General features: G+C 42.3%; 1 protein-coding gene across 5 annotated transcripts in view; it reads right to left on the reverse strand.

Moving 5' to 3' along the window:
• The window catches only part of glt8d1 (glycosyltransferase 8 domain containing 1), a 33,461-nt gene that overhangs the window by 6,892 nt on the left and 317 nt on the right, over positions 1–26,252 (reverse strand). For 3 of the 5 annotated variants that reach the window (XM_033037308.1, XM_033037310.1, XM_033037309.1), the window contains exons 2-9: positions 17,975–18,030; positions 16,728–16,826; positions 15,561–15,756; positions 15,329–15,443; positions 14,205–14,289; positions 13,716–13,825; positions 12,741–12,907; positions 11,476–11,588 (exon numbers count right to left, since the gene is read on the reverse strand). In XM_033037308.1, coding sequence (XP_032893199.1) covers positions 11,476–11,588; positions 12,741–12,907; positions 13,716–13,825; positions 14,205–14,289; positions 15,329–15,443; positions 15,561–15,756; positions 16,728–16,826; positions 17,975–17,990 — 901 coding nt within the window. In that variant the 5' untranslated portion in view covers positions 17,991–18,030. The remainder of the gene's footprint in view (positions 1–11,475; positions 11,589–12,740; positions 12,908–13,715; positions 13,826–14,204; positions 14,290–15,328; positions 15,444–15,560; positions 15,757–16,727; positions 16,827–17,974; positions 18,031–26,252) is intronic. The other 2 variants (XM_033037311.1, XM_033037312.1) reach the window with 1 other exon arrangement.

Genomic DNA, 26,252 nt, shown 5'->3' on the forward strand with positions numbered 1-26,252 from the left:
TAGTGCCTTTCAACTTCAAGCAAAGCACCCAAGCCACCATTTGCAGTAAGTATTGACTTTCAACCTCAAGCCAAATCACCTGCCACCATTTGCAGTAAATAGTCCCTTTCAACTTCAAGCAAAGCACCCAAGCCACCATTTGCAGTAAATAGTGCCTTTCAACTTCAAGCAAAGCACCCAAGCCACCATTTGCAGTAAATAGTGCCTTTCAACTTCAAGCAAAGCACCCAAGCCACCATTTGCAGTAAGTAGTGACTTTCAACATCAAGCCAAAGCACCCAAGCCACCATTTGCAGTAAGAAGTGCCTTTCAACTTCAAACCAAAGCATCCAAGCCACCATTTGCAGTAAGTAGTGCCTTTCAACTTCAAGCCAAAGCTCCCAAGCCACCATTTGCAGTAAGTAGTGCCTTTCAACTTCAAGCAAAGCACCCAAGCCACCATTTGCAGTAAGTAGTGACTTTCAACCTCAAGCCAAAGCACCCAAGCCACCATTTGCAGTAAGAAGTGCCTTTCAACTTCAAGCCAAAGCATCCAAGCCACCATTTGCAGTAAGTAGTGCCTTTCAACTTCAAGCCAAAGCACCCAAAACAACAATTTGCAGGCAGCGCCTTTTTACTTTAAAAAAAAACATATTTTCGTTTTCAAACCGCATTAAGGGTACTCACAGTTGTGTAGACATTTGTTCAGTGTCATTCAGAGCTCAGAGAGAATTGACCCTTGGCTTCATCCATCTTGCAGAGAGTGAGTGAGGCACACCACTTTCTGGTTTTATAGTCCCTCCCACTCCCTCCAGCAGGTGCAGCGGAGAGAATGGTGATTTTTTAAAACTTCAAGCCAAAGCTCCCAAGCCACCATTTGCAGTTAGTGCCTTTCAACTTCAAGCAAAGCACCCAAGTCACCATTTGCAGTAAGTAGTGATTTTCAACTTCAAGCCAAAGCACCCAAGGCGCCATTTGCAGTAAGTAGTGCCTTTCAACTTCAAGCCAAAGCTCCCAAGCCACCATTTGCAGCAAGTAGTGCCTTTCAACTACATGCCACCATTTGCAGTAAGTAGTGCTTTTCAACCTCAAGCCAAAGCACCCAAGCCACCATTTGCAGTAAGAAGTGCCTTTCAACTTCAAGACAAATCCACCGCCACCATTTGCAGTAGGTAGTGCTTTTCAACTTCAAGCCAAAGCACCCAAGCCACCATTTGCAGTAAGTAGTGCATTTCAACTTCAAGCCAAAGCACCCAAGCCACCATTTGCAGTAAGTAGTGCCTTTCAACTTCAAGCCAAAGCATCCAAACAACCATTTGCAGACAGTGCCTTTTTACTTCAAACAAACCATATTTTCATTTTCAAACCACATTAAGGGTAGTCAACAGTTGTGTAGACATTTGGTCAGTGTTATTCAGAGCTCAGAGAGACGTGACCCTTGGCTTCATCCATCTTGCAGAGAGTGAGGCACACCACTTCCTGGTTTTATAGTCCCTCCCCCTCCCTCCAGCAGGTGCAGCAGAGAGAATGGTGATTTGTTTAAACTTCAAGCCAAAGCTCCCAAGCCACCATTTGCAGTTAGTGCATTTTGAACTTTAAACCAAAGCTCCCAAGCCACCATTTGCAGTAAGTAGTGCCTTTCAACTGCATGCCACCATTTGCAGTAAGTAGTGCTTTTCAACTTCAAGCCAAAGCATCCAAACAACCATTTGCAGGCAGTGCCTTTTTACTTCAAACAAACCATATTTTCATTTTCAAACCACATTAAGGGTACTCACAGTTGTGTAGACATTTGTTCAGTGTTATTCAGAGCTCAGAGAGACGTGACCCTTGGCTTCATCCATCTTGCAGAGAGTAAGTGAGGCACACCACTTCCTGGTTTTATAGTCCCTCCCCCTCCCTCCAGCAGGTGCAGCAGAGAGAATGGTGATTTTTTTAAACTTCAAGTCAAAGCTCCCAAGCCACCATTTGCAGTAAGTAGTGCCTTTCAACTTCAAGCAAAGCACCCGTCACCATTTGCAGTAAGTAGTGACTTTCAACTTCAAGCCAAAGCACCCAAGCCACCATTTGCAGTAAGTCGTGCCTTTCAACCTCAAGCCAAAGCACCCAAGCCACCATTTGCAGTAAGTCGTGCCTTTCAACTTCATGCCACCATTTGCAGTAAGTAGTGCCTTTCAACCTCAAGCCAAAGCACCCAAGCCACCATTTGCAGTAAGAAGTGCCTTTCAACTTCAAGCCAAATCCACCGCCACCATTTGCAGTAGGTAGTGCTTTTCAATTTCAAGCCATGCACCCAAGCCACCATTTGCAGTAAGTAATGCCTTTCAACCTCAAGCCAAAGCACCCAAGCCACCATTTGCAGTAAGTAGTGCCTTTCAACTTCAAGCCAAAGCTCCCAAGCCACCATTTGCAGTAAGTAGTGCCTTTCAACTTAAAGCCAAAGCACCCAAAACAACCATTTGCAGGCAGTGCCTTTTTACTTTAAAAAAAAACATATTTTCATTTTCAAACCACATTAAGCGTACTCACAGTTGTGTAGACATTTGTTCAGTGTCATTCAGAGCTCAGAGAGACGTGATCCTTGGCTTCATCCATCTTGCAGAGAGTAGGTGAGGCACACCACCTCCTGGTTTTATAGTCCCTCCCCCTCCCTCCAGCAGGTGCAGCAGAGAGAATGGTGATTTGTTTAAACTTCAAGCCAAAGCTCCCAAGCCACCATTTGCAGTAAGTAGTGCATTTTGAACTTTAAACCGAAGCACCCAAGCCACCATTTGCAGTAAATAGTGCATTTCAACTTCAAGCCAAAGCACCCAAGTCACCATTTGCAGTAAGTAGTACCTTTCAACTTCAAGCAAAGCACCCAAGCCCACCTTTGCAGTAAATAGTGCCTTTCAACTTCAAGCAAAGCACCGAAGCCACCATTTGCAGTAAGAAGTGCCTTTCAACTTCGCCAAATCACCTGCCACCATTTGCAGTAAGTAGTGCCTTTCAACTTCAAGCCAAAGCACCCGCCACCATTTGCAGTAAGAAGTGCCTTTCAACTTCGCCAAATCACCTGCCACCATTTGCAGTAAATAGTGCCTTTCAACTTTAAACCAAAGATCCCATGCCACCATTTGCAGTAGGTAGTGCCTTTCAACTTAAAGCCAAAGCACCCAAAACAACCATTTGCAGGCAGTGCCTTTTTACTTCAAAAAAAACATATTTTCATTTTCAAACGACATTAAGGGTACTCACAGTTGTGTAGACATTTGTTCAGTGTCATTCAGAGCTCAGAGAGACGTGACCCTTGGCGTCATCCATCTTGCAGAGATTGAGTGAGGCACACCACCTCCTGGTTTTATAGTCCCTCCCCCTCCCTCCAGCAGGTGCAGCAGAGAGAATGGTGATTTGTTTAAACTTCAAGCCAAAGCTCCCAAGCCACCATTTGCAGTAAGTAGTGCATTTTGAACTTTAAACCAAAGCACCCAAGCCACCATTTGCAGTAAATAGTGCATTTCAACTTCAAGCCAAAGCTCCCAAGCCACCATTTGCGGTAAGTAGTTCCTAGTGACTCCAACGGGCGGCGCGACTTACCCGTTGCAGCGGCCCCTACAGCCTGTCTGTCTTTTTTTTTTTTTTTAAACTAGTTAAATGTAGTGTTGGTGTTTTTTTTAATACTGATTTTAAATGTGTATATGTGGGGGGCGGGGGAAACTGTTTAAAATCTCTTCCCTGTCCGGGAGACCCGACCTTTTCCCTGTCGGGTCTCCGTTGTCGTTGGGGCCTAGCACCGTGGAGCGGCCTCCAACCTGAACGACCTGGGGGCTCGGGAGACTGCGGAGCTGCGGACTACTCACCATCGTGGGGCTGGCCGGCCTCGGAGCGTGGGGAGCGGTGGTGACTTGCTGCTGCGACTCGACTCCTGGGGCTGGGAGGCTCCAGCAACGCAGCCGCAGGTCCGGTGGACTGGGACATCGGGAGCTTGCGGGTCCGGGTGGAGAGAGAGACCGCTTCCCGGAGCTCCCGCAACGCGACTTCTCCAGCCCGTGTCACGAGGTTGGAACGACCCGGAGCGGGACGTACATCGCCCGGCACGGCTTCATGGCCGTGGGACATTCCAGCGCCCGCCGGGGGCTCCAACATTGTGACTTTTAGACCGGGAGCGGGGCCGTAAATCGCCCGGCACGGCCTAAAATGGCCATGGGACTTATCATCGCCCGCCTGGGGCTTGGACATCGGGAGAGAAATGGAGAACAGGGGAGAGAAAAGACTTTGCCTTCCATCTCAGTGGGTTCACTGTGATGGATGTTTGTGTGAATTAAATTGTGTGTATGTCTGTAGGAAATGGTCTTTGTTTGTATGGCTGTGGAAACGGTATTTCGTTTGAGCCTCACTGAGGCTCAAATGACAATAAATGTCTTTTCATTTAATTTAGTGCCTTTCAACTTTAAACCAAAGCTCCCAAGCCACCATTTGCAGTAAGTAGTGCATTTCAACTTCAAGCCAAAGCACCCAAGCCACCATTTGCAGTAAGTCGTGCCTTTCAACTTCATGCCACCATTTGCAGTAAGTAGTGCCTTTCAACCTCAAGCCAAAGCACCCAAGCCACCATTTGCAGTAAGAAGTGCCTTTCAACTTCAAGCCAAATCCACCGCCACCATTTGCAGTAGGTAGTGCTTTTCAATTTCAAGCCATGCACCCAAGCCACCATTTGCAGTAAGTAATGCCTTTCAACCGCAAGCCAAAGCACCCAAGCCACCATTTGCAGTAAGTAGTGCCTTTCAACTTCAAGCCAAAGCTCCCAAGCCACCATTTGCAGTAAGTAGTGCCTTTCAACTTTAAACCAAAGCTCCCAAGCCACCATTTGCAGTAGGTAGTGCCTTTCAACTTAAAGCCAAAGCACCCAAAACAACCATTTGCAGGCAGTGACTTTTTACTTTAAAAAAAACATATTATCATTTTCAAACCACATTAAGGGTACTCACAGTTGTGTAGACATTTGTTCAGTGTTATTCAGAGCTCAGAGAGACGTGACCCTTCGCTTCATCCATCTTGCAGAGACTGAGTGAGGCACACCACTTCCTGGTTTTATAGTCCCTCCCCCTCCCTCCAGCAGGTGCAGCAGAGAGAATGCTGATTTTTTTAAACTTCAAGCCAAAGCTCCCAAGCCACCATTTACAGTAAGTAGAGCCTTTCAACCTCATGCCACCATTTGCAGTAAGTAGTGCCTTTCAACTTCAAGCAAAGCACCCAAGCCACCTTTGCAGTAAATAGTGCCTTTCAACTTCAAGCAAAGCACCCAAGCTACCATTTGCAGTAAGAAGTGCCTTTCAACTTTAAGCAAAGCACCCAAGCCACCATTTGCAGTAAATAGTGCCTTTCAACTTCAAGCAAAGCACCCAAGCCACCATTTGCAGTAAGTAGTGACTTTCAACCTCAAGCCAAAGCACCCAAGCCACCATTTGCAGTAAGATGGCATAGCAGCACATTTGGAAAGTGGTGAAATCATTGGACAAAGTCAGCATGGATTTACAAAAGGTAAATCATGTCTGACGAATCTTATAGAATTTTTCGAAGATGTAACTAGTAGCGTGGATAGGGGAGAACCAGTGGATGTGATGTATCTGGACTTCCAGAAGGCTTTCGACAAGGTCCCACATAAGAGATTAGTATACAAACTTAAAGCACACGGCATTGGGGGTTCAGTATTGATGTGGATAGAGAACTGGCTGGCAAACAGGAAGCAAAGAGTAGGAGTAAACGGGTCCTTTTCACAATGGCAGGCAGTGACTAGTGGGGTACCGCAAGGCTCAGTGCTGGGACCCCAGCTATTTACAATATATATTAATGATCTGGATGAGGGAATTGAAGGCAATATCTCCAAGTTTGCGGATGACACTAAGCTGGGGGGCAGTGTTAGCTGTGAGGAGGATGCTAGGAGACTGCAAGGTGACTTGGATAGGCTGGGTGAGTGGGCAAATGTTTGGCAGATGCAGTATAATGTGGATAAATGTGAGGTTATCCATTTTGGTGGCAAAAACAGGAAAGCAGATTATTATCTAAATGGTGGCCGACTAGGAAAAGGGGAGATGCAGCGAGACCTGGGTGTCATGGTACACCAGTCATTGAAAGTAGGCATGCAGGTGCAGCAGGCAGTGAAGAAAGCGAATGGTATGTTAGCTTTCATAGCAAAAGGATTTGAGTATAGGAGCAGGGAGGTTCTACTGCAGTTGTACAGGGTCTTGGTGAGACCACACCTGGAGTATTGCGTACAGTTTTGGTCTCCAAATCTGAGGAAGGACATTATTGCCATAGAGGGAGTGCAGAGAAGGTTCACCAGACTGATTCCTGGGATGTCAGGACTGTCTTATGAAGAAAGACTGGATAGACTTGGTTTATACCACATTAAGGGTACTCACAGCTGTGTAGACATTTGTTCAGTGTTATTCAGAGCTCAGAGAGACGTGACCCTTGGCTTCATCCATCTTGCAGAGATTGAGTGAGGCACACCACTTCCTGGTTTTATAGTCCCTCCCCCTCCCTCCAGCAGGTGCAGCAGAGAGAATGGTGATTTGTTTAAACTTCAAGCCAAAGCTCCCAAGCCACCATTTGCAGTAAGTAGTGCATTTTGAACTTTAAACCAAAGCACCCAAGCCACCATTTGCAGTAAATAGTGCATTTCAACTTCAAGCCAAAGCACCCAATCACCATTTGCAGTAAGTAGTGCCTTTCAACTTCATGCCACCATTTGCAGTAAGTAGTTCCTTTCAACTTCAAGCCAAAGCATCCAAACAACCATTTGCAGGCAGTGCCTTTTTAGTTCAAACAAACCATGTTTTCATTATCACCATTTGCAGTAAGTAGTTCCTTTCAACCTCATGCCACCATTTGCAGTAAGTAGTGCCTTTCATCTTCAAGCAAAGCACCCAAGCCACCATTTGGAGTAAATAGTGCCTTTCAACTTCAAGCAAAGCACCCAAGCCACCATTTGCAGTAAGTAGTGCCTTTCAACTTCGCCAAATCACCTGCCACCATTTGCAGTAAGTAGTGCCTTTCAACTTCAAGCCAAAGCACCCGCCACCATTTGCAGTAAGAAGTGCCTTTCAACTTCAAGCCAAATCACCTGCCACCATTTGCAGTAAATAGTGCCTTTCAACTTCAAGCAAAGCTCCCAAGCCGCCATTTGCAGTAAATTTAAAAAAAAACATATTTTCATTTTCAAACCACATTAAGGGTACTCACAGTTGTATAGACATTTGTTCAGTGTCATTCAGAGCTCAGAGAGAATTGACCCTTGGCTTCATCCATCTTGCAGAGAGTGAGTGAGGCACACCACTTTATGGTTTTATAGTCGCTCCCCCTCCCTCCAGCAGGTGCAGCGGAGAGAATGGTGATTTTTTTAAACTTCAAGCCAAAGCTCCCAAGCCACCATTTGCAGTAAGTAGTGCCTTTCAACTTCAAGCAAAGCACCCAAGTCACCATTTGCAGTAAGTAGTGATTTTCAACTTCAAGCCAAAGCACCCAAGCCACCATTTGCAGTAAATAGTGCCTTTCAACTTCAAGCAAAGCACCCAAGCCACCATTTGCAGTAAGTAGTGACTTTCAACCTCAAGCCAAAGCACCCAAGCCACCATTTGCAGTAAGTAGTGCCTTTCAACTTCATGCCACCATTTGCAGTAAGTAGTGCCTTTCAACCTCAAGCCAAAGCACCCAAGCCACCATTTGCAGTAAGAAGTGCCTTTCAACTTCAAGCCAAATCCACCGCCACCATTTGCAGTAGGTAGTGCTTTTCAACTTCAAGCCAAAGCACCCAAGCCACCATTTGCAGTAAGTAGTGCCTTTCAACTTCATGCCACCATTTGCAGTAAGTAGTGCTTTTCAACCTCAAGCCAAAGCACCCAAGCCACCATTTGCAGTAAGAAGTGCCTTTCAACTTCAAGCCAAATCCACCGCCACCATTTGCAGTAGGTAGTGCCTTTCAATTTCAAGCCATGCACCCAAGCCACCATTTGCAGTAAGTAATGCCTTTCAACCTCAAGCCAAAGCACCCAAGCCACCATTTGCAGTAAATAGTGCCTTTCAACTTCAAGGTAAAGCACCCAAGCCACCAATTGCAGTAATGCCTTCCAATTTCAAGCCACCATTTGCAGCAAGTAGTGCCTTTCAACTTCATGCCACCATTTGCAGTAAGTAATGCCTTTCAACCTCAAGCCAAAGCACCCAAGCCACCATTTGCAGTAAGTAGCGCCTTTCAACTTCAAGCCAAAGCACCCAAGCCACCATTTGCAGCAAGTAGTGCCTTTCAAATTCAAGCCAAAGCACCCAAGCCCCCATGTGCAGTAAGTAATGCCTTTCAATTTCAAGCCAAAACTCCCAAGCCACCATTTGCAGTAAGTAGTGCCTTTCAACTTCATGCCACCATTTGCAGTAAGTAGTGCCTTTCAACTTCAAGCCAAAGCATCCAAACAACCATTTGCAGGCAGTGCCTTTTTACTTCAAACAAACCATATTTTCATTTTCAAACCACATTAAGGGTACTCACAGTTGTGTAGACATTTGTTCAGTGTTATTCAGAGCTTAGAGAGACGTGACCCTTGGCTTCATCCATCTTGCACAGAATGAGTGAGGCACACCACTTCCTGGTTTTATAGTCCCTCCCCCTCCCTCCAGCAGGGGCAGCAGAGAGAATGATTAATTTTTTTTAAACATTAATATCTCTCTGATTTGCCATCGATGGAAAAAATCCTCCGCACCCGTAAGGCGGAGGGGGGCCATGTGCGAGGTGGCCAAAAATGACGGCCGTAGGTGGCGGTGTTCTGTCGGAAATCGCAGCACAGTAGGCCAAAAGCGGTCAAGATCAGAGATTTAGTAATATAGATAGATATAGATAGATAACAATCCAGAGCCTGCTTTCACATGGACATTTTATTGACATCTGCCTTGATCCTTAACTGCAAGCAATCCTGTGGTATCAGCCTATATCAAATTATATAGTAAAATGTCAATGTGCTGACTTACTATTACATCCTATCTGAAAACATGTTTCTCAGACTCTTTCTATTCATAGATTTTTAGACTGAGAATAACTTGCTTCCACTACAGATTTGTGAGTTCTGAGGTGGTTAAATAGGTCCATGTTGGAACTGCGGAAATCCACATGTGGGGTGGGTAAATAATGTGAGGTTACGCAGCTTTTAAGCCACTCGCACAGGAATTTTGTGTGCTCTGTGCATGGTCCAGATGTTAATTCCATCCAGAAGCTCCACCACTTCAAATGGCTATGAGCAGATGTTCTCTGGAGAATAGGCTATACCTATTTCAAATACATTTGCAGACATTTTTTCCCCTGTCCATTGGCCTGTTTCAGAGTAGGGTGTTAGGCATGCAAATGATGCAGCTTGCCAAAATGTAGCAGATAGGAACTAAATGTTAATGTTGATCTTGGATTCCAAAGCATTGCTAACTGCATAAATACCATTTATATTTTTTTAGTGCATTTAGGTGCCATTGTCGGTCTTCCAGCTTACAGAAGCGTACTGCTTGCTGGCTGATTTCACGGGTTTTGTGCTGGATCTGAGGTCATTATCTTCAAACACCCTTTTCCTTAATTGTCCAAAGGCTGTGCTTACATTGAAAGGGGTGGTGAATTTAATAGATATTTGCAGTCACAGAGGGATGGCTCTATAGATGTCAAAAGTGGTCTATGTTTTCAACGGTCTTGTGAATCCTTGTCAATGGGAAGGATGACAGAAGACCTTGGTATTGCAAATACAGAGTGTAAAACCCATTCTCTCATATACCTCAAGTAGCAAGTCAACAATTTATTGGAGCTTGCCCTCTGCCAATGCCATTTGCCACTCCCATCAGTTCTGAGGTGCCTCCATTTCCATAGAAGTTTGTCAAGGATGAGGTGTTGCATTGTGATGGGAAGAGGCCTTATTGGACACTGATAAGCTCTTGAATGTTAAGCCTTTTGGTTAGTATTCAAGATTTGCATGCTGGTGTGGATTAAAAGTAAAGTGAAGGATTATTTTTCCAGTTCCACAGTCCCACTAATTAGTGGAGTCAAATGTTTCAGTCAAAAAAAGGTCAGGTGTAATGTTTGGTGTTGCTTCCTGCATTTTAATTTGAACTGTGAAACAGTCAAGTTTATGTCCACTGTATCTCCAGATAGAATTTACACGGAAATTGGGTAATCTATTCATAGGCCGCAGGAAGACGGCATTTGAGGAGACTGAGGAGGGGAGCCCCCTGCTTACCACAGCTGGACCCTCCCATCTTGAGAAATTATGGCATCTCCAAGGTTTCCAGACACATCCTCCTCTTCCCAGAGGTAGACAAATGATATTGTGCTGAAGAGTTTCAGTCACAAACTCACCGTTTAGTTTAGATACTGTGTGGAAACAGGCCCTTAGGTCCACTGAATCCAGGCTGATCATCAATCACCTGTACACTAGTTCCATCCAACATACTATGGAATATTTTACAGGCCATTTAACCTACAAACCTGCACATCTTTGGAAGTCCCGAGAAAACCCACATGGTCACAGGGAGGACACCCAAGGTCAGGATCAACCCAGGTCTCCTTACGGGGTCCTTGAAAGCTTCATCATTGATCTTTTGACAACACTACTGTTGCCACTGATGTTTCAGTAACAGGTTGATGGACATAATAGGGAAGATTAGGTGGTGCTCAATCCAGATGTTTTCAGTGTCTGTCTTGGATCGCTTGCACAACAATGACCTAGCAGGTCTGAAGAAGGGTCTCGACCCGAAACGTCGGCAATTCCTTCTCCATAGATGCTGCCTCCTGGAGAAACCTGCTGAGTTTCTCCCGCATTTTGTGTCTACCTTCGATTTTACCAGCATCTGCAGATCTTTCTTAAACATCTAGCGGGTCCGAATGCTCCCATCAGAAGTACATCTTTTGCTTGTCTCTCTGACAAAGCGATGTTACAAGCAAGTCAAGAGAAGCTCTGAAGTTGGCATTCCTTTTCAGTGTGTCCTCCAGAAAGTGGTGTGCATGTTCTCACTCAGTGCAACTGTTTTGAGTTCAAAACATCTGAGTACACCAATGATGATAACAGAACTGTATTCCCATGAGGGTCCTGGCATTGTTCGTAACTGTGGAGTGGAAGGTACCTTTGCGTGTTTTTTTAAAAACAAATGTCAGCATGGCTTCCATGAGCTAGCGTACTGTCCTAATAACCTCTAGTCCATTGCGGATGTTGAACATTGTGTACGGAACTAATCCACTACAATGTTGAGAACTATATTCTGCACTGTGTATCTTCCCCCTTGCTCTACATGAGATTGTATTTATGTGTAGTATTATCTGATTTTACTGGATAGCATGCAAAACAAAGCTGTTCACTGCACCTCGGCACGCATAACAGTAATGAACCTAAACCATGCAGTCTATTCTCAGCTGCAATACTGGGTTTCCATTATTAGACACTGCAATATATATTTATATATTGTTTTGAAAAATATTTCTGATAAAACTAAACTTACCAAGATGCCTGACATGCCACAATGGATCAATGGATGAGTGTTGTTTATAGAACACCAAGAGCATAGGTGGTGTCGTAACACTACCAGCCAGAGCACCCCCATACAAGTTCTCCCTGTGAAAATAAATGATGTGGCTATTAACTCCTGATTGCAAAGATATGCTGACATTTTTCATCGATTAATCAATTCCATTAAAGTCTGTAATTTGAATTTTTTTTTTTTTTTGACTTGAGGCGTAAAATAACCCATAACTTATAACGATCTTTAATTATGTAGTCATCTACCTGCAGCAATGAAAATTTAAGTAATGGGGGTATGATTGCTCGGTGTTCTGCTGCGACTCGCCTTCTAACTCACTTTACACTAAGAAAAAGGTGTGAAGAAATACTTCCCCTTTAGCCAGATGGGTACACCAACAACACTCAGTATTCACCAATCAAGGCAAAGCAGCCCACATGATCAGATCTCTATCCTCCACATAAACTATCCCTTCCTCCACCCTTGCTGCAGTTCCATTTACAGAACTCTATTATAGTAACTCACCAAGTTTTCAAAAGCACCTTCGAAACTCATGATGTGCACTTCCTAGAAAGAGAGGGAAAGCAAACCTATGGGAACGTTACCATCCCATTGTCTCACATGAGACTGACTTGGACTCCTTTTGCCTTTTCATCGTCATCACCAGGATAACACCCGGGAAATGGTTAATTAATAGCCATTCATCCTTCATGGGATCCCTCAGCAGTTTATCACATTCAAAGTCAATTAGAAATGGGCAATAGACCATATTTCATGTATGAATTAAAAAAATAAAATGCAGAACATTTGAGAATAAAATATAAATACTTAAAAATTGAAGGACTTAAGAATTGCCATGATTATGAAAATAGTTTATTTGTAATTTTCTGTTATTCTTACACTGCAAACTTCCCTGTTCATCTATTATAGACACAAAATGCTGGAGTAATTCAGCAGGACAGGCAGCATTGCTGGATAGAAGGAATAGATAGAAGAATGAAGAATGGTTTCGACCCAAAACATCACCCATTCTTTCTATCCAGAGATGCTGCCCGTCCCACTGAGTTACTCCAGCATTTGTGTCTATCTTTGGTGTAAACCAACATCTGCAGTTCCTTCCTACATTGTTCATCTATTGTGCTGCAATACTTCTGCTTTAACCTGAAAATAAGGAAAGGTTAGTTTAACAGCAAATAAATATTTCCATGAAGATTGATATGCTTACATTGTAATTATTAGAAACTTACACCACATTGATTTCCATCCATTTTTCAAGCTGTTCTGTGATGTTTTGTTGTTTCCATTCTGTAAGATTTGCTACAAAGACACCAGGATTGAAGGAGCATGTGCCTGCCTTCATACCAAGTTTTCTAATTGTTTCCTTTTTATAATCAAGGAAGCCCAAATATGTGTTCTAGAAAACATAAGAGTTAACATTTCTTGTGGGTTATTTTATTTGAAATGTAGTGATTTCAGTCTCACCCTCTTCTCTTCTTCACTTCACTTCCTCTTCTCCCCTCTCTCATCAGGCAAGAGTAACAGAAGGTTGAAGATGCATACCTCCAGATTCAGGAACAGTTTCTTCCCAGCTGTTATTAGACAACTAAACAGTCCTTTCATCAGCTAGGGTGCAGTCCTGACCTCTGGAGACTTCTGAACTATCTTTAATCGAACTTTATCGGATTTCAATGTTAAATCTTGCACTAAATGTTGTACCCTTTATCTGTACCCTGTGGATAGCTTCATTCTATTCATGCATAGTCTTTTCTTTGACTGGATAGCACGCAACCAAAAGCTTTCCACTGTACCTCGGTATATGTGACAATAATAAACTAAACTAGAGCATTGTTGCTGCCTGATCTGTTGTGTCTCCAGTACATTCTGCTTTCTTTTCTTCACCCAGTGTAAACACCTCATTAGGGGTAAAGTTAATACTTGTTATGAGCCTACTCTAATTTACAAGTTATGTAAATACTTTTGGAAGAGCTGGGGATCAGAAAATCTTATGGTGGGGGATAAACTGATCTCTTGGATAACTGATATCCATACTAATTTATTTTAGCTTTTTATATTGAATGCTTTATTTTTTCAAGATGGCGCACTCAAAGCTCATGAAACGACATAATCCTGAATATACTCCACTCTCCTTACTTATATCAAATATCATATGAATATTTGTCCAGTATCTGCTAACAGCAAATTCTATCAAGATTAAAAAATACCTGACTTCCAGCACCTCTGACCAGCACCTTGGAAGATATTTCACAATCTTCAGAAAAAGCAGCAGCATGACCTGGCTTTAGTTCAGTGTCATAAAGTTCGCGGATGTCTCCTAATGCAACGAATATAAGAGAGAAATAAATACATAGTGTTGTGTTAGGCTCTAATGTCTCAAAAGTGCTTCATGCATTGAATTTTGAAAAGCTGTCTTGTCCATGATTAATTAATTTTCAGGCTTGTTAGTTTACAGATAGTGCTGGGCATAGAGATTTCAATAAAAATAGAATAAAACTAGAATGAACCTCCCAATTAATGCCATGAATTGTTGATTGTTGGAAATAAATAATAATAAATAAATATAACAGAAAGCTCAAACTAGAAAGTTAGTGCACATTATTGAGCACTTCACTAAATTATGGAAAACATAATTCCTCTACACAACTCCGCATGTCATAAGTACATAGTTTAAAATTGAAGCAATAAAAGATTACCTTGTACTATCACGTCATCATCCAGGTAAATGGCTTTCGCTGTGCCAGAAATCAACATCGGAAGGTAGAATCTTGCAAATGTCAACTAAAACAATGAAAGTTACCAAGCAAGATAAAAGTTTTAATTTTTCTTTCAAATGCATTTAATAAAAATATCTGAGATTATCAAAACAAACTGCTGTAATGGTTTAATTTCAGACATCATAAAAATATCTTTCACTATTAAATTTGTCAGAAATTATTGAGATATTGTATGTTGTATGTTTGTCTTATTTGTCATTTTCAGTTATCAAAATACTGATGTGGAAGGCATGAACACATCTTTGAAGGTAATGATGCGATTGAAAAATGTATGAAAAAAAGACACAAACTTTAAGATAAAATAAAGGTATTTAATATAAAATCTGGAAAGATATGATTAACTATTATAAAACAATGGCCTGCTCTAAGGTGCAGGATTTTCTCCATTCTTTTTCCACTGCGATACAGGGAGGATTTCAAGAGCTTGGGGCCGGTTCAAGAAAGATTTACACGAATGGTACCAGAGTTGAGAGACTTTGATTTTGTGGAAGGTCTGGAAAAGCTACATTTGTTCATGGAACACAGGATGGTTAATAATATGTTCAAAATTAAACAAAATTCACAAAGAGTGAATATGGAAAAACTGTATTCAAGAGGGTCAGTAGCAATAGCTCCAGATTTAGAGTACTTGGTAAACGATGTGAAGAAAATGAATTTTCTTTTAAATATAGTAAGTTCTTATGATTCAGATTACTGTCTGATGTTGACAAATATGTTAGCAACTGAAAAAGGAAATGAACAATACATATGCTGAATTTGAAAAGTAAAATTTCATTGTGTTCAGCAAGGAGGACAGACTATTTGAAATGTTTATTGAAGATAAATAAAAGCAGATAATGCTGGAATCACTCAATAAGTAATCCGGTCGATGAGAAGCAGAGTTAATGTTTCTGATTAAAGACCATTCGTCAGAACCAAAACACATAATTTACAGTTTCTGGATCTTCAATAAATCTTCCAAAGATTAAGGCCTAGCACAAAGGGACAAATGCTCATCTATGCTGCACTTTAACCCACACAAACACTCAAAACGGGGTACTCACTGATTTTACTTCAGGTGAATCATCGTCGCTTGGGACTTTGCCTTTCAAAATACGCAGGTCAAATTCTAGAATTTTATACTTAATATTCATCAGTTCTCGTCTCTGAAGCCAAGAGCTAAATCAGATGAAAAGAATAATTACGAACGTTCCATTCTGGAGTCAGATTAGAGAAGGTACGGAAAATATGAAGAAGATTGATTGATATTTGCAATTATTTGATAATCATGTTCACCTTAAGTGACTCATTGTGTCATTTGTAGTAATTATATAAAATACCACATTTGATCTGGTGTTACTATATATACTGTTGATAGCTGCTATTACACCTCCCAGTCGCTCTTCAACAGCAGGGATCAGAATTGGAATCTCTTCACCAGTCCTCTCTTCTGTAATTCTCAAAAAGTCATCCGTTTGTACTCTATCATATTCTACAATATTAAATGCGAAAATTAGGAGGAAGTAATTTACTACATACAAAGGTGACGTTTTAAAAATCTTTAATGGTAGTTTTTAGAGAGCAACTATAGGTTCTTATTCTCAGTGAATGGATTGCAATTCCTGCTCTAAATGAATTTTTCAAAGAAAAATTAATTTGAGGATTCATTTATAAAGCAATGGGAATCCAACGCAAAAGGATAGCTCATGCACAAATGATTGTAAAATGACTCAGAATTTTAATTTTCCACTTATTGAAGTTAAATCATTTTTTAAACATAAAGATTTATGAATTTTAAATTTGGTCATTCAAATGTTCAATTACGGACAATATTCCTATAATAAAATAGATTGAACCATATTTTCCCCTTGCTGTGTCAGCCAGGTAAGCAGTGCAAATATTGCTTCAAGAGAACGTAATACAGGTCCACCTCCGATTTTCCGGCAACTGGTGGTCTGCCACCCCTCTTTTAAATCTGGCCAAAATCCCTCCCCTGCAGGTCCCCCCGAAACTGGCACTGAGGCTGGGTGAGCCCACCGATCTCAACCTCATTGGGACAGCAGCACCAATCAGCGGGTTGAATTTTCCCCCTGCGACCAGCGCTCTAGAACTCTGGCCTGGCTGGAGGCGACAGAACCGTACCCACAGCCGACTTTGTTGCCAGTATCCCGGCTATCCAAGGCCATGGCCTCTGCTGGTCCGTCAAAATGGATAATCCAGAAAGGCTCTGGAACCAAGGGTGCCAGAAAATCGTGGTGGACCTGTACTAAAAAAAACATCACACTTAAGTTGTATAATATTTATTATTAATAAATGGTACTTCTGTTGGAGGGAAGATTATAATTTAACAGATAAACCTCTAAAAATTAGAACTCTGGAGTTAGTGGTATAACCGAAATCCGGACACATGCAAAATGCCAAGCTGAGCAGGAATGCAGAGTATCAGTAAATGTTGTTACTTACCCGAGTTATCCTTGTTTAAAAGATCATGCACATTAATTAGATTATGCCGTACAACTATCAAAAACACTATTGCAACAAGCAAGATCACCAGGATGTGAACTGTAAAAGAAAAAAATAAATAAATGAATTTCTCCACATTTCACTCAATTTATCTTCCTCCTCGCACCAATGCCCTCTTTGATCTGTGTGCAGAAACAGGGTTTGACAGATACCAACATCCCTCCAGCCCTTACTCATGAACTCTTACCAACAGGCTTTTAAACTGTGATTCAATCATACCCAAACTTGATGAGACTTCCTGGATTTCCATGTGAACATTCCAGCAAAGGTGACAAGAGAATGAATAACACGCTAATTTATCAAATAATATTTCATCAATGCTAAGCAACAATGCGCCCGATTAATGATCAATTAATTATACAATTCACGTTGCAGTGAACATAAGGGCACAAAGCTTCATTTCCATGTTTCCGATGAAAATACATTAACTTTATAGATACAGCATGGAAACAGGCCCTTCGGCCCACTGAGTCTGCGCCGACCAGCTATGACCCCAGTACATTAGCACTATCCTACACACTAGCGACAATTTACTTGACTTGAAGCATTTTTCTCTTCAAAGACCTTGCATAGGATCGGACCCCGTTTATTTCAATAGGGATTTTTGATCTAGACAACATGCAAACCCAGTGTTTTCTTTTAATTAATCTAATTAATTTGTTTTCATATTTTTGGATGTAACTCTCCTTTCTGGTATTTTAAATCTTTTTAATTATGTTACTTGCAGTAGTTCCTAAAGGCTCTATCAATGAGAAAAAATGCAAAAAAAAGCTTCATGCTTTGACAGAAGACCAAGGTCCATCCATCCCCAGCTAACATCCTGAGCAGAGGGTCAAGCCACCACATCCAGCTCAAACAAGTGTGGATGGGAGGGCCAGCAGTGCTGAATACAGCATGGTCCAATGCTGTGTATTCGGGTGCAAATACACCATCTCTCTATATACACAGTTCCACTAGACCATTTTATCCATTCAGCAGGACCACTGATGCCATAACATCCCCTGATCTCTGTCACTTGTGTGGCAGGAACTACCAAGCCCAGCCTGCTCTAATCAGCCATGTCCGTACACATCATAACACCATAGATTATGTGTCATGGAGGCAAACACCAACAATAATAGGCACAAGGGATGGCTAATTCACGATTTATGTTTCTTGATATATTTATAATATCAACTCTTGCATACCTTTTCTGAATGACATTTTGATATTCTGTTGTGATTGAAGTCCTGAGCCTTCACATCTGGAGAATGAAGCAAACAAATTCCTCTTATTTTCTTTAGCAAGTATAAACATTCAGTTGTTACTTCATTCGAAATTAATACTGCATAATACAGCGAGAAACATTATTAATGAAGTTGCTGCAAAAACAGAAAAGTCACTCTTCTGAAATGTGGGATTTTTTTAAGGACTTCTGGTGGTACATAATCTTTCCAATTTACTGGAAACAAAAACTCATATGTCAGGCTGTTATTCATTGACTACAGCTCGGCGTTTAACACCATCATCCCCTCCAAGCTGGTTACCAAGTCTCAGATCTGGGTCTCTGCGCATCCCTCTGCAATTGGATCCTCGACTTCCTCTACCACAGACCACAGTCTGTCCATATTGGTGAAAATGTGTCATCCTCGATAACAAACAGCACGGGAGCACCTCAAGGCTGCGTGCTCAGCCCCCTGCTGTACTCACTCTTTACTTATGACTGTGTAGCCGGACATAGTGCAAACTCCTTCATCAGGTTCGCTGACGACACCACTGTTGTGGGACAAATCACTGATGGTGATGAGTCAGAGTATAGAGGTGAGATCGACCGATTGACCAAATGGTGCCAGCACAATAACCTGGCTCTCAACACCAGCAAAACCAAGGAACTGATTGTGGACTTTGGAAGGGGTAGGATAGGGACCCACAAACCCATTTATATCAACGGGACGATGGTGGAAAGGGTCAAGAACTTCAAATTCCTGGGTGTGCATATTTCCGAAGATCTTTCCTGGTCCCAGCACACTGATGCAACTATAAAGAAAGCACATCAGCGCCTCTACTTCCTGAGAAGATTATGGAGAGTTGGTATGTCAAAGAGGACTCTCTCGAATTTCTACAGGTGCACAGCATGCTGACTGGTTGCATCATGGCTTGGTTCGGCAACTTGAGCGTCCAGGAGCAGAAAAGAATGCAGAAAGTTGTGAACACTGCCCAGTCCATCATCGGCTCTGACCTCCCCACCAACGAAGTGATCTATCGCAGTCGCTGCCTCAAAAAGGCTGCCAACATCATTAAGGACCCACATCATCCTGGCCACACACTCATCTCTCCGTTGCCATCAGGTAGAAGGTACAGGAGCCTGAAATCTGGTACATCCAGGTTCAGGAACAGCTACTTCCCCACAACCATCAGGCTATTAAACTCGTCATCAAACAAACTCTGAACTATAACAGCCTATTACACTTTATCTGTTTATTTATGTGTATATATATGGTCTATGCCATATAGACACACTGAACTGTTCTGTATGCTTACAATACGCTGTTGTGCTGCAGCAAGCAAGAATTTAATTGTCCTATCTGGGACACACATGACAATAAACTCTCTTGACTTGACGAAATGAGTGATGGAACACCATATAATAACATAAGAAACAAAAGCAGAACCAGCTAATTCAGATCCTCTCATCAAATCAGCCATTCAATAACACTGTTAATCCTTTACACATGTCCTGATTCGTTTAATATCCAAAGCTGTAAAATAAACTCAGTGACTGCGCCTCCACTGCTCTTTTCGATAGAGAATTCCGAAGATTTAAATGGTCTACGTGAAGACATTTCTTCTCATATCAGGCCAACCTCTTATTTTGAGACTGTGCCCGAGGGAAAACATCAAAACCGTAGTTCCTCATGGAGCTTGTTAAGAATTCTGAATGTTTCAATAGAACCACCTTTCATTCACTGGAGATATAGATCCACTCTGTTTAATCATGGGGAAAAATCTTACAACCCTGGTGAAACTTTGTTGCAGTCCCTCGAACTACACACTGTCAGCAAATAGTAAGAGCTTCTCTAAATATATAAATAGGTAGAAGGAGGCTAAGGTAGATGTGGAATCTCATGACAATGGGGCTGGTGAATTACTAACTGGCAATAAAGAAATGGTAGATATGTTAAATAAATAAAAGTCTTCATGATAGAGGACAGTTCAAGTATATTTGTAAATTAACAAATGTTCTAATTTCAAGTAATGGAGAGGAACTTGTAAAAAAAAAACACAATCCCAAGTGCTAATGTATTATAGATACTCAATGGGTTAAAGGCAGACTAACTCGTGGACCAGCTAGTCTGACCCAAGGTTTTCAAAATAAGTGGCTGCAGAACCCATTGATTGAAATTGTTCAAAACTCTCTAGAATGGTACCAGGGGATTTAATGCTAATGTAACAATGTGAAGGATGAGGTTACAGTTAGAAGTTCATGACAAAATAGGATGAAGTTAGCATGGTTTTGTGAGGGGGAGATCTTGCCTGACGAATCTGCTGGAATTCCTTGAAGAAGCAAATAGCAGGACAGACAAAGGAGAGCCAGTGGATATTTACCATTTGCAGGGAGCCTTTGATAAGAAGGTGCCACACGTGAGGCTGCTAAGGAAGATGAGAGTCTATAGTATCAAAGGGGAGATACCAGCATGGATAGCAAGTTGGCTGGATGGCAGAAGGCTAAAAGTGGCAATAAACTGAGCTTTTTCTGGTTGGCTACCAGTGAGTGGTGGAGTCCTGCAGGGGTCTGTGCTGGGACCGCTACTCTTCACGTTGTATACTAATGATTTGGATGAGGGGATGGAAGGCTCTGTGGCCAACTTTGCAGATTATATGAAAATAGGTGTAGGGGCAGGTAGTATAGGGGGGTTGCACGTAAGGTCACTGGGTCATAGGGCTTGATGCACGGAGCCGCTCAATCCATCTGGAGGACATCCGTAACTTCCGGTATATGTTATTAATGCAAGAAACGCGTACTTTCCTACCTGTTAAAAAACGCCAAAATGTTGAATTTTTGCGCTGAAAAAATTTGTGGAAGTCGGGGTAAGTGTGAGAGACATGTACCCAACTTCAGAATTCCAAAAGTGAAGTGAAATGAAGGTAAAGAGAAGCAAGAGCTGAAGGGACCACAGCAGCTAAAGTGCTTGGTGAACATTGGCTGTGCAGATATCGCAATTGAAAATATTGGGAATTATCGCGTTTGCTCACTGCATTTCATCACCAGTAAGGCATTATTCGTGGTTTTTCTTGATTCTTTTGGTATCTAAAAAGTCTCAGAAGTGATAAATCTGGCTGTAAAATTTTTCTTCAGATGTGTTTTCATTTTGTATGTAAAAACCCACTTGAGAACCAAGGGCGATTTAAAAAATTTACAGCCAGATTTATCACTTTTTAGATGCCAAAGGAATCAAGAAAAAACACAAATAATGCCTTAGTTGATGAAATGCAGTGAGCAAACGGCCAATGTTCGCCAAGCACTCTCGCTGTTGTTGTCCCTTCAGCTCTCGCTTCTATCTACCATAATTTCTCCTCACTTTTGGAATTCTGAAGTAGGCTAAATGTCTCACACGCTTATCCAGATTTCCATAATTATTTACAGCTCAAAAATTGACAATTACAGCGGGTTTTAACGGGCCCGCTACGCTGGAAATAATGGTAAGTGCTTACCTGCAGTTTATCGCGTGTACTCCACTTGGCGTAGCGTAGCAACATTACGGGTCATGGGTCGTGACCCGACTGCCGTGAAACCTCCCTATAGAGAAACTAGGGACTCTGCAGAAGGACTGGGATAGGTTGGGAAAGTGGGCAGAGAAGTGGCAGATGGAATTACAGTATAGCAAAGTGTGGAGTCATGCATTTTGGTAGTAGACTATTTTCTAAATGGGGAGAGGATCTAGAAATTGGATGTGCAAAGGAACTTGCGAGTGCTGGTGCAGGATTGCCAAAACGTTTGTTTGCAAGTCAAATTGGTAGTAAGGAATGCAAACACAATGCTTATTTCAGGAGGACTAGAATACAAACACAGGGATGTAGTGCTGAGGCTCTATAAGGGACTCGTCAGGCCATATTTGGAGTATTGTGAACAATTCTGGGCCCCAAATCTGAGGAAGGATGTGCTGGCTCCGGAGAGGGTCCAGTAGAGGTTTACAAGAATGATCCCAGGAATGAGTGAGTTAACATGTGATGAGCATTTGATTCCACTGGGCCTGTACTTACTGGAATTTAGAAGGATGAGGGGGAACATCATTGAAACATGTGAGATTGGGAGTCTTGGAAGTCATAGACTCAGAATTAAAGGACGTTCCTTTCGGAAGGAGATGTGGAATAATTTATTTAGTCAGAGGGTGGTGAAACTGCGGAATTCTTGGCCACAGAAGGCTGTGGAGGCCATGTCAATGGATATTTTTATGGCAGAGATAGATAGATTCTTGATTAATTTGGGTGTCAGGGATTATGGGGAGATGACAAGAGAATGGGGTTAGGAGGGAGAGATAGATCAGCCATGATTGAATGGCGGATTAGACTTGATGGGCCGAATGGGCTAATTCTGCTCCTATCACTTTTGACATTATGAATTCCTCACCGGCAGATCGCAATCAGTATGAATTGGCAACAATTCCTCCTTGGTGACCATCAGCTCAAGGGCACCTCACGGCTGTCATAAGGTCATAAGTGTTAGTCGATTTGGGCCATTAAGTCTACTACGCCATTCAATCATAGCTTATCTATCTCTCGCTCCTAAACCCATTCTCCTGCCCTCTCCCCATAACTTCTGACACCTGTACTAATCAAGAACGCTATGTTCTCAGTCCCTGCTCTATTCTCTCTATACTCATGACTGTGTAGCCAGACATAGTTCCAACAGCCTCTTTAAATTCACCGACAATACCACTGTGGTTAGATGAATAATGGGTGATGATAAGTCAGAGTACAGGAGGAAGATCGATAAAGTAACTGAAACGTGCCAGAGCAATAATCTTGATTTCGGAAGAGAAAGTCGAGAGAGTTTATTGTCATGTGTCCCAGATAGGAAATGAAATTCTTGCTTTGCTTCAACACAACAGAATATAGTAGGCATAAATAAATACAGAACAGATCAGTGTGACCATATACCAATGAATATATATATATACACACACATAAATAAACAGATAAAAAAAGTGCTATGGGCTATTAATGATCAGAGTTTTGTTAGAGTTGAGTTTGATAGCCTGATGGCTGGGGGGAAGAGCTATTCCTGAATCTGCATGTTGCAGATTTCAGGCTCCTGTACCTTCTACCTGAAGGCAGCGGGGAGATGAGTGAGTGGCCAGGATGGTGTGGATCCTTGATGATGCTGGCAGCCTTTTTGGGGCCGCGACTGCGATGGATCCCCTCGATGGTAGGGAGGTCAGAGCCGATGATGGACTGGGCAGTGTTGACAACTTTTTGCAGCCTTTTCCACTCCTGGGCGCTCAAGTTGCCGAACCAAGCCACGATCCAACCGGTCAGCATGCTCTCTCCATTAATACGAACGGTCTGTGAATGAGGAAGTTGAGGATCCAATTGCAGAGAGATGTGCAGAGACCCAGTTCTGAGAGTTTGGTAACCAGCTTGGAGGGGATGATTGTGTTAAATGCCGAGCTATAGTCAATGAATAACAGCCTGACATATGAGTTTTTGTTGTCCAAATGGTCCAAAGAGGAGTGGAGAGCCATCGAGATCGCATCCACCGTTGATCTGTTGTGGCGGTAAGTGAACTGCAGTGGGTCCAGATTTTTGTCGAGGTAGGAGTTGATTTGCACCATGATCAACCTCTCAAAGCACTTCATCACCACCGACGTTAGTCATTGAAGCACGTCACCTTGCTCTTCTTGACACCGGTATAATTGATGCCCTTTTAAAGCAGGTGGGAACCTCAGACCTCAGAAGTGAGAGGTTGAAAATGTCCATAAAAACTCCAGCCAGTTGGTCCGCACAGGTTTTTAGAACAAGACCGGGTATGCCATCAGGACCAGGCGTTTTCTGAGGGTTCACCCCTCTGAAGGATTTTCTGACGTCGACCTCTGTGACCGTGACCGAAATACCATCACAGCGAATGGGGGCTCGAGAAGACGCATCAGTGCTCTCCCCATCAAAGCGTGCGTAAAACGCATTGAGCTGGTCAGGGAGTGATGTTTCGCTGACGTGTGTGCTGCCTCCTGATTTCGCCTTGTAGGAGGTGATTGCATTCAGGCCCCGCCACAGCTGCCGAACATCAGTCTCAAATGCTCTACCAAATGCTTCACCAAATACACAAAAGAAATCCACAGGTGGAAGGTAGGTAGCATACTGACTGATTACATCATGGCCTGGTTCAATAACCCAAATGCCCAAGAATGAAAAAAGCTGCAGAGAATGGTAGACATTGCAGGTATTACAGGTACAGACATCCCCACCTTCACAGGGATCTACAGGATCTCAAAAAGGCAGGTAATATCATCAGACCCAGAGCACCTTCACCACATTCTCATCTAGCTGTTATCATGGAAAGAAGGTACAGGAGCTTGAGAACTATGACCTCCAGGTTCAAGAACAGCTTCTTCCCATCAACCATCTTGAACCACAGTGCACAACCCTAACCACATCCCTACCTCAGCAACGATATATTATGCAGCTTGTTTAGGTTGCACTATACTTTGCTTTGTACTATTATGGTGTGGTTATCTAGTATAACTATATTTATTGTTTAGACAAAAATGCTGGAGAAACTCAGCGGGTGAGGCAACATCTATGGAGTGAAGGAAATAGGCAACGTTTAGGGTCGAAACCCTTCATCAGGCATTTTTGCCTACCTTCGATTTTCCAGCATCTGCAGTTCCTTCTTAAATATTCATTGTTTAGTTTAGTTTACAGATACAGCATTGAAACAGGCTCCGACCAGCGATCCTTGCACATTAACACTACCCTAGACACTAGGGACAATTTTTTATAATTATATCAAGCCCATTAGCCTACAAACCTGTACGTCTTTGGGAGTGTGGGAGGAACCCGAAGATCTTGGAGAAACCAAAGCAGGTCACACGGAGAACGTACACACTCCACCAGTAGTCCGGATCAAACCCAGGTCTCGGGGGCTCTACCGCTGTGCCACCGTGCCGTTGTGCTATTGGTTATTGTATATTTATTTGTTGCGTTAAGCCTATTGTAACCCTGCAGCAAGCAAGAATTTCATTGTTCCCTGACAATTAAACATACTTGATACTCCAAAGGCAAACCACTAAGCTAAGAGTTCAAGAGTTTAAGAGACATTTATTATCACATGCACCAATTGGTACAGTGAGATTTGAATGACCATACAGCCATACAAATAAAAAGAACACAATACACGATAGAATTTAAAATGAACAACCCCACACAGCAGAATCAATGTTTCCCACTGTGGGGGAAGGCAATAAAGTTGTGGGATGAGCGAATTGTTCAATTAAGAGGCTAAACAGTTTAGATCTTTTCGGCCCGAAACGTTGCCTATTTCCTTCGCTCCATAGATGCTGTTGCACCCGCTGAGTTTCTCCAGCATTTTTGTGTACCTTCGATTTTCCAGCATCTGCAGTTCCTTCTTGAACAGTTTAGATCTATGTTCTTTGGAGATTTGACGAATAAGAGGTGACCTTATTCAAACATATAAAATCATACGAGGGCTTCACAGGATAGATCAAAGACTAGATGAGTATAATATCCTCCTCTAGTATCTTTGGGATAGATGTTGAAATGTTTTAACAAGTGGGAAAGTCATGAACATAGGGACATGGCTGCAGAATAAGGATCCAGTCATGAGGTGCCCGAGGTGTGGAGAAATGTATTCTCCCAGATAGCAGTGAATATCTGGAATTCTCTGCCCCTGAGCATGGTGGAGGTCAGACCATTAGATATATTTAAGGTGGAGGTGAGCAAATATGTGAAAGAAGAAGGAATTGTGAGTCATGGGGAACTGACACAGAAGAGTTGAGGTCATCATAGTTCAGCTGTGATCATATCGAGTGGCAGGGCAGACTTGAGGGACACAGTAACCTACTCCTGCTTTTATTTTATTTTGTTTTGGGGATGACTATGCATGTCATGTCAATTTATCCCCAGTAACAATTTAGGAGATTACACAGTAATTCATGTGTTCATAAAAAGAAAACATTCAAACATTCCTATTGAGCTAAAACGGCGAAATCTTTAACATAACAATGTAGAACATGATCGTTCTCATCCTATGAATTGCACCACTCCAAAGAATGTTGTAATTAGTTACTACACTTTCCGTTAAATAACTGCAATTTACTTCCACAATCTTGGTGAGAGCACAACACTGCCACGAAAACCGACTTTGCTAGGCATCCGTCATACTTTATAAAGAATAAAAAAAGTTAAAATTATAGTTATTTTGGAGCGGGATGGGCAGTGTTGACAACTTTTTGCAGTCTTTTCCACTCC

The sequence above is a fragment of the Amblyraja radiata genome, chromosome 18, assembly GCF_010909765.2.
Source record: "Amblyraja radiata isolate CabotCenter1 chromosome 18, sAmbRad1.1.pri, whole genome shotgun sequence".
NCBI classification, from domain to species: Eukaryota; Metazoa; Chordata; class Chondrichthyes; order Rajiformes; family Rajidae; genus Amblyraja; species Amblyraja radiata.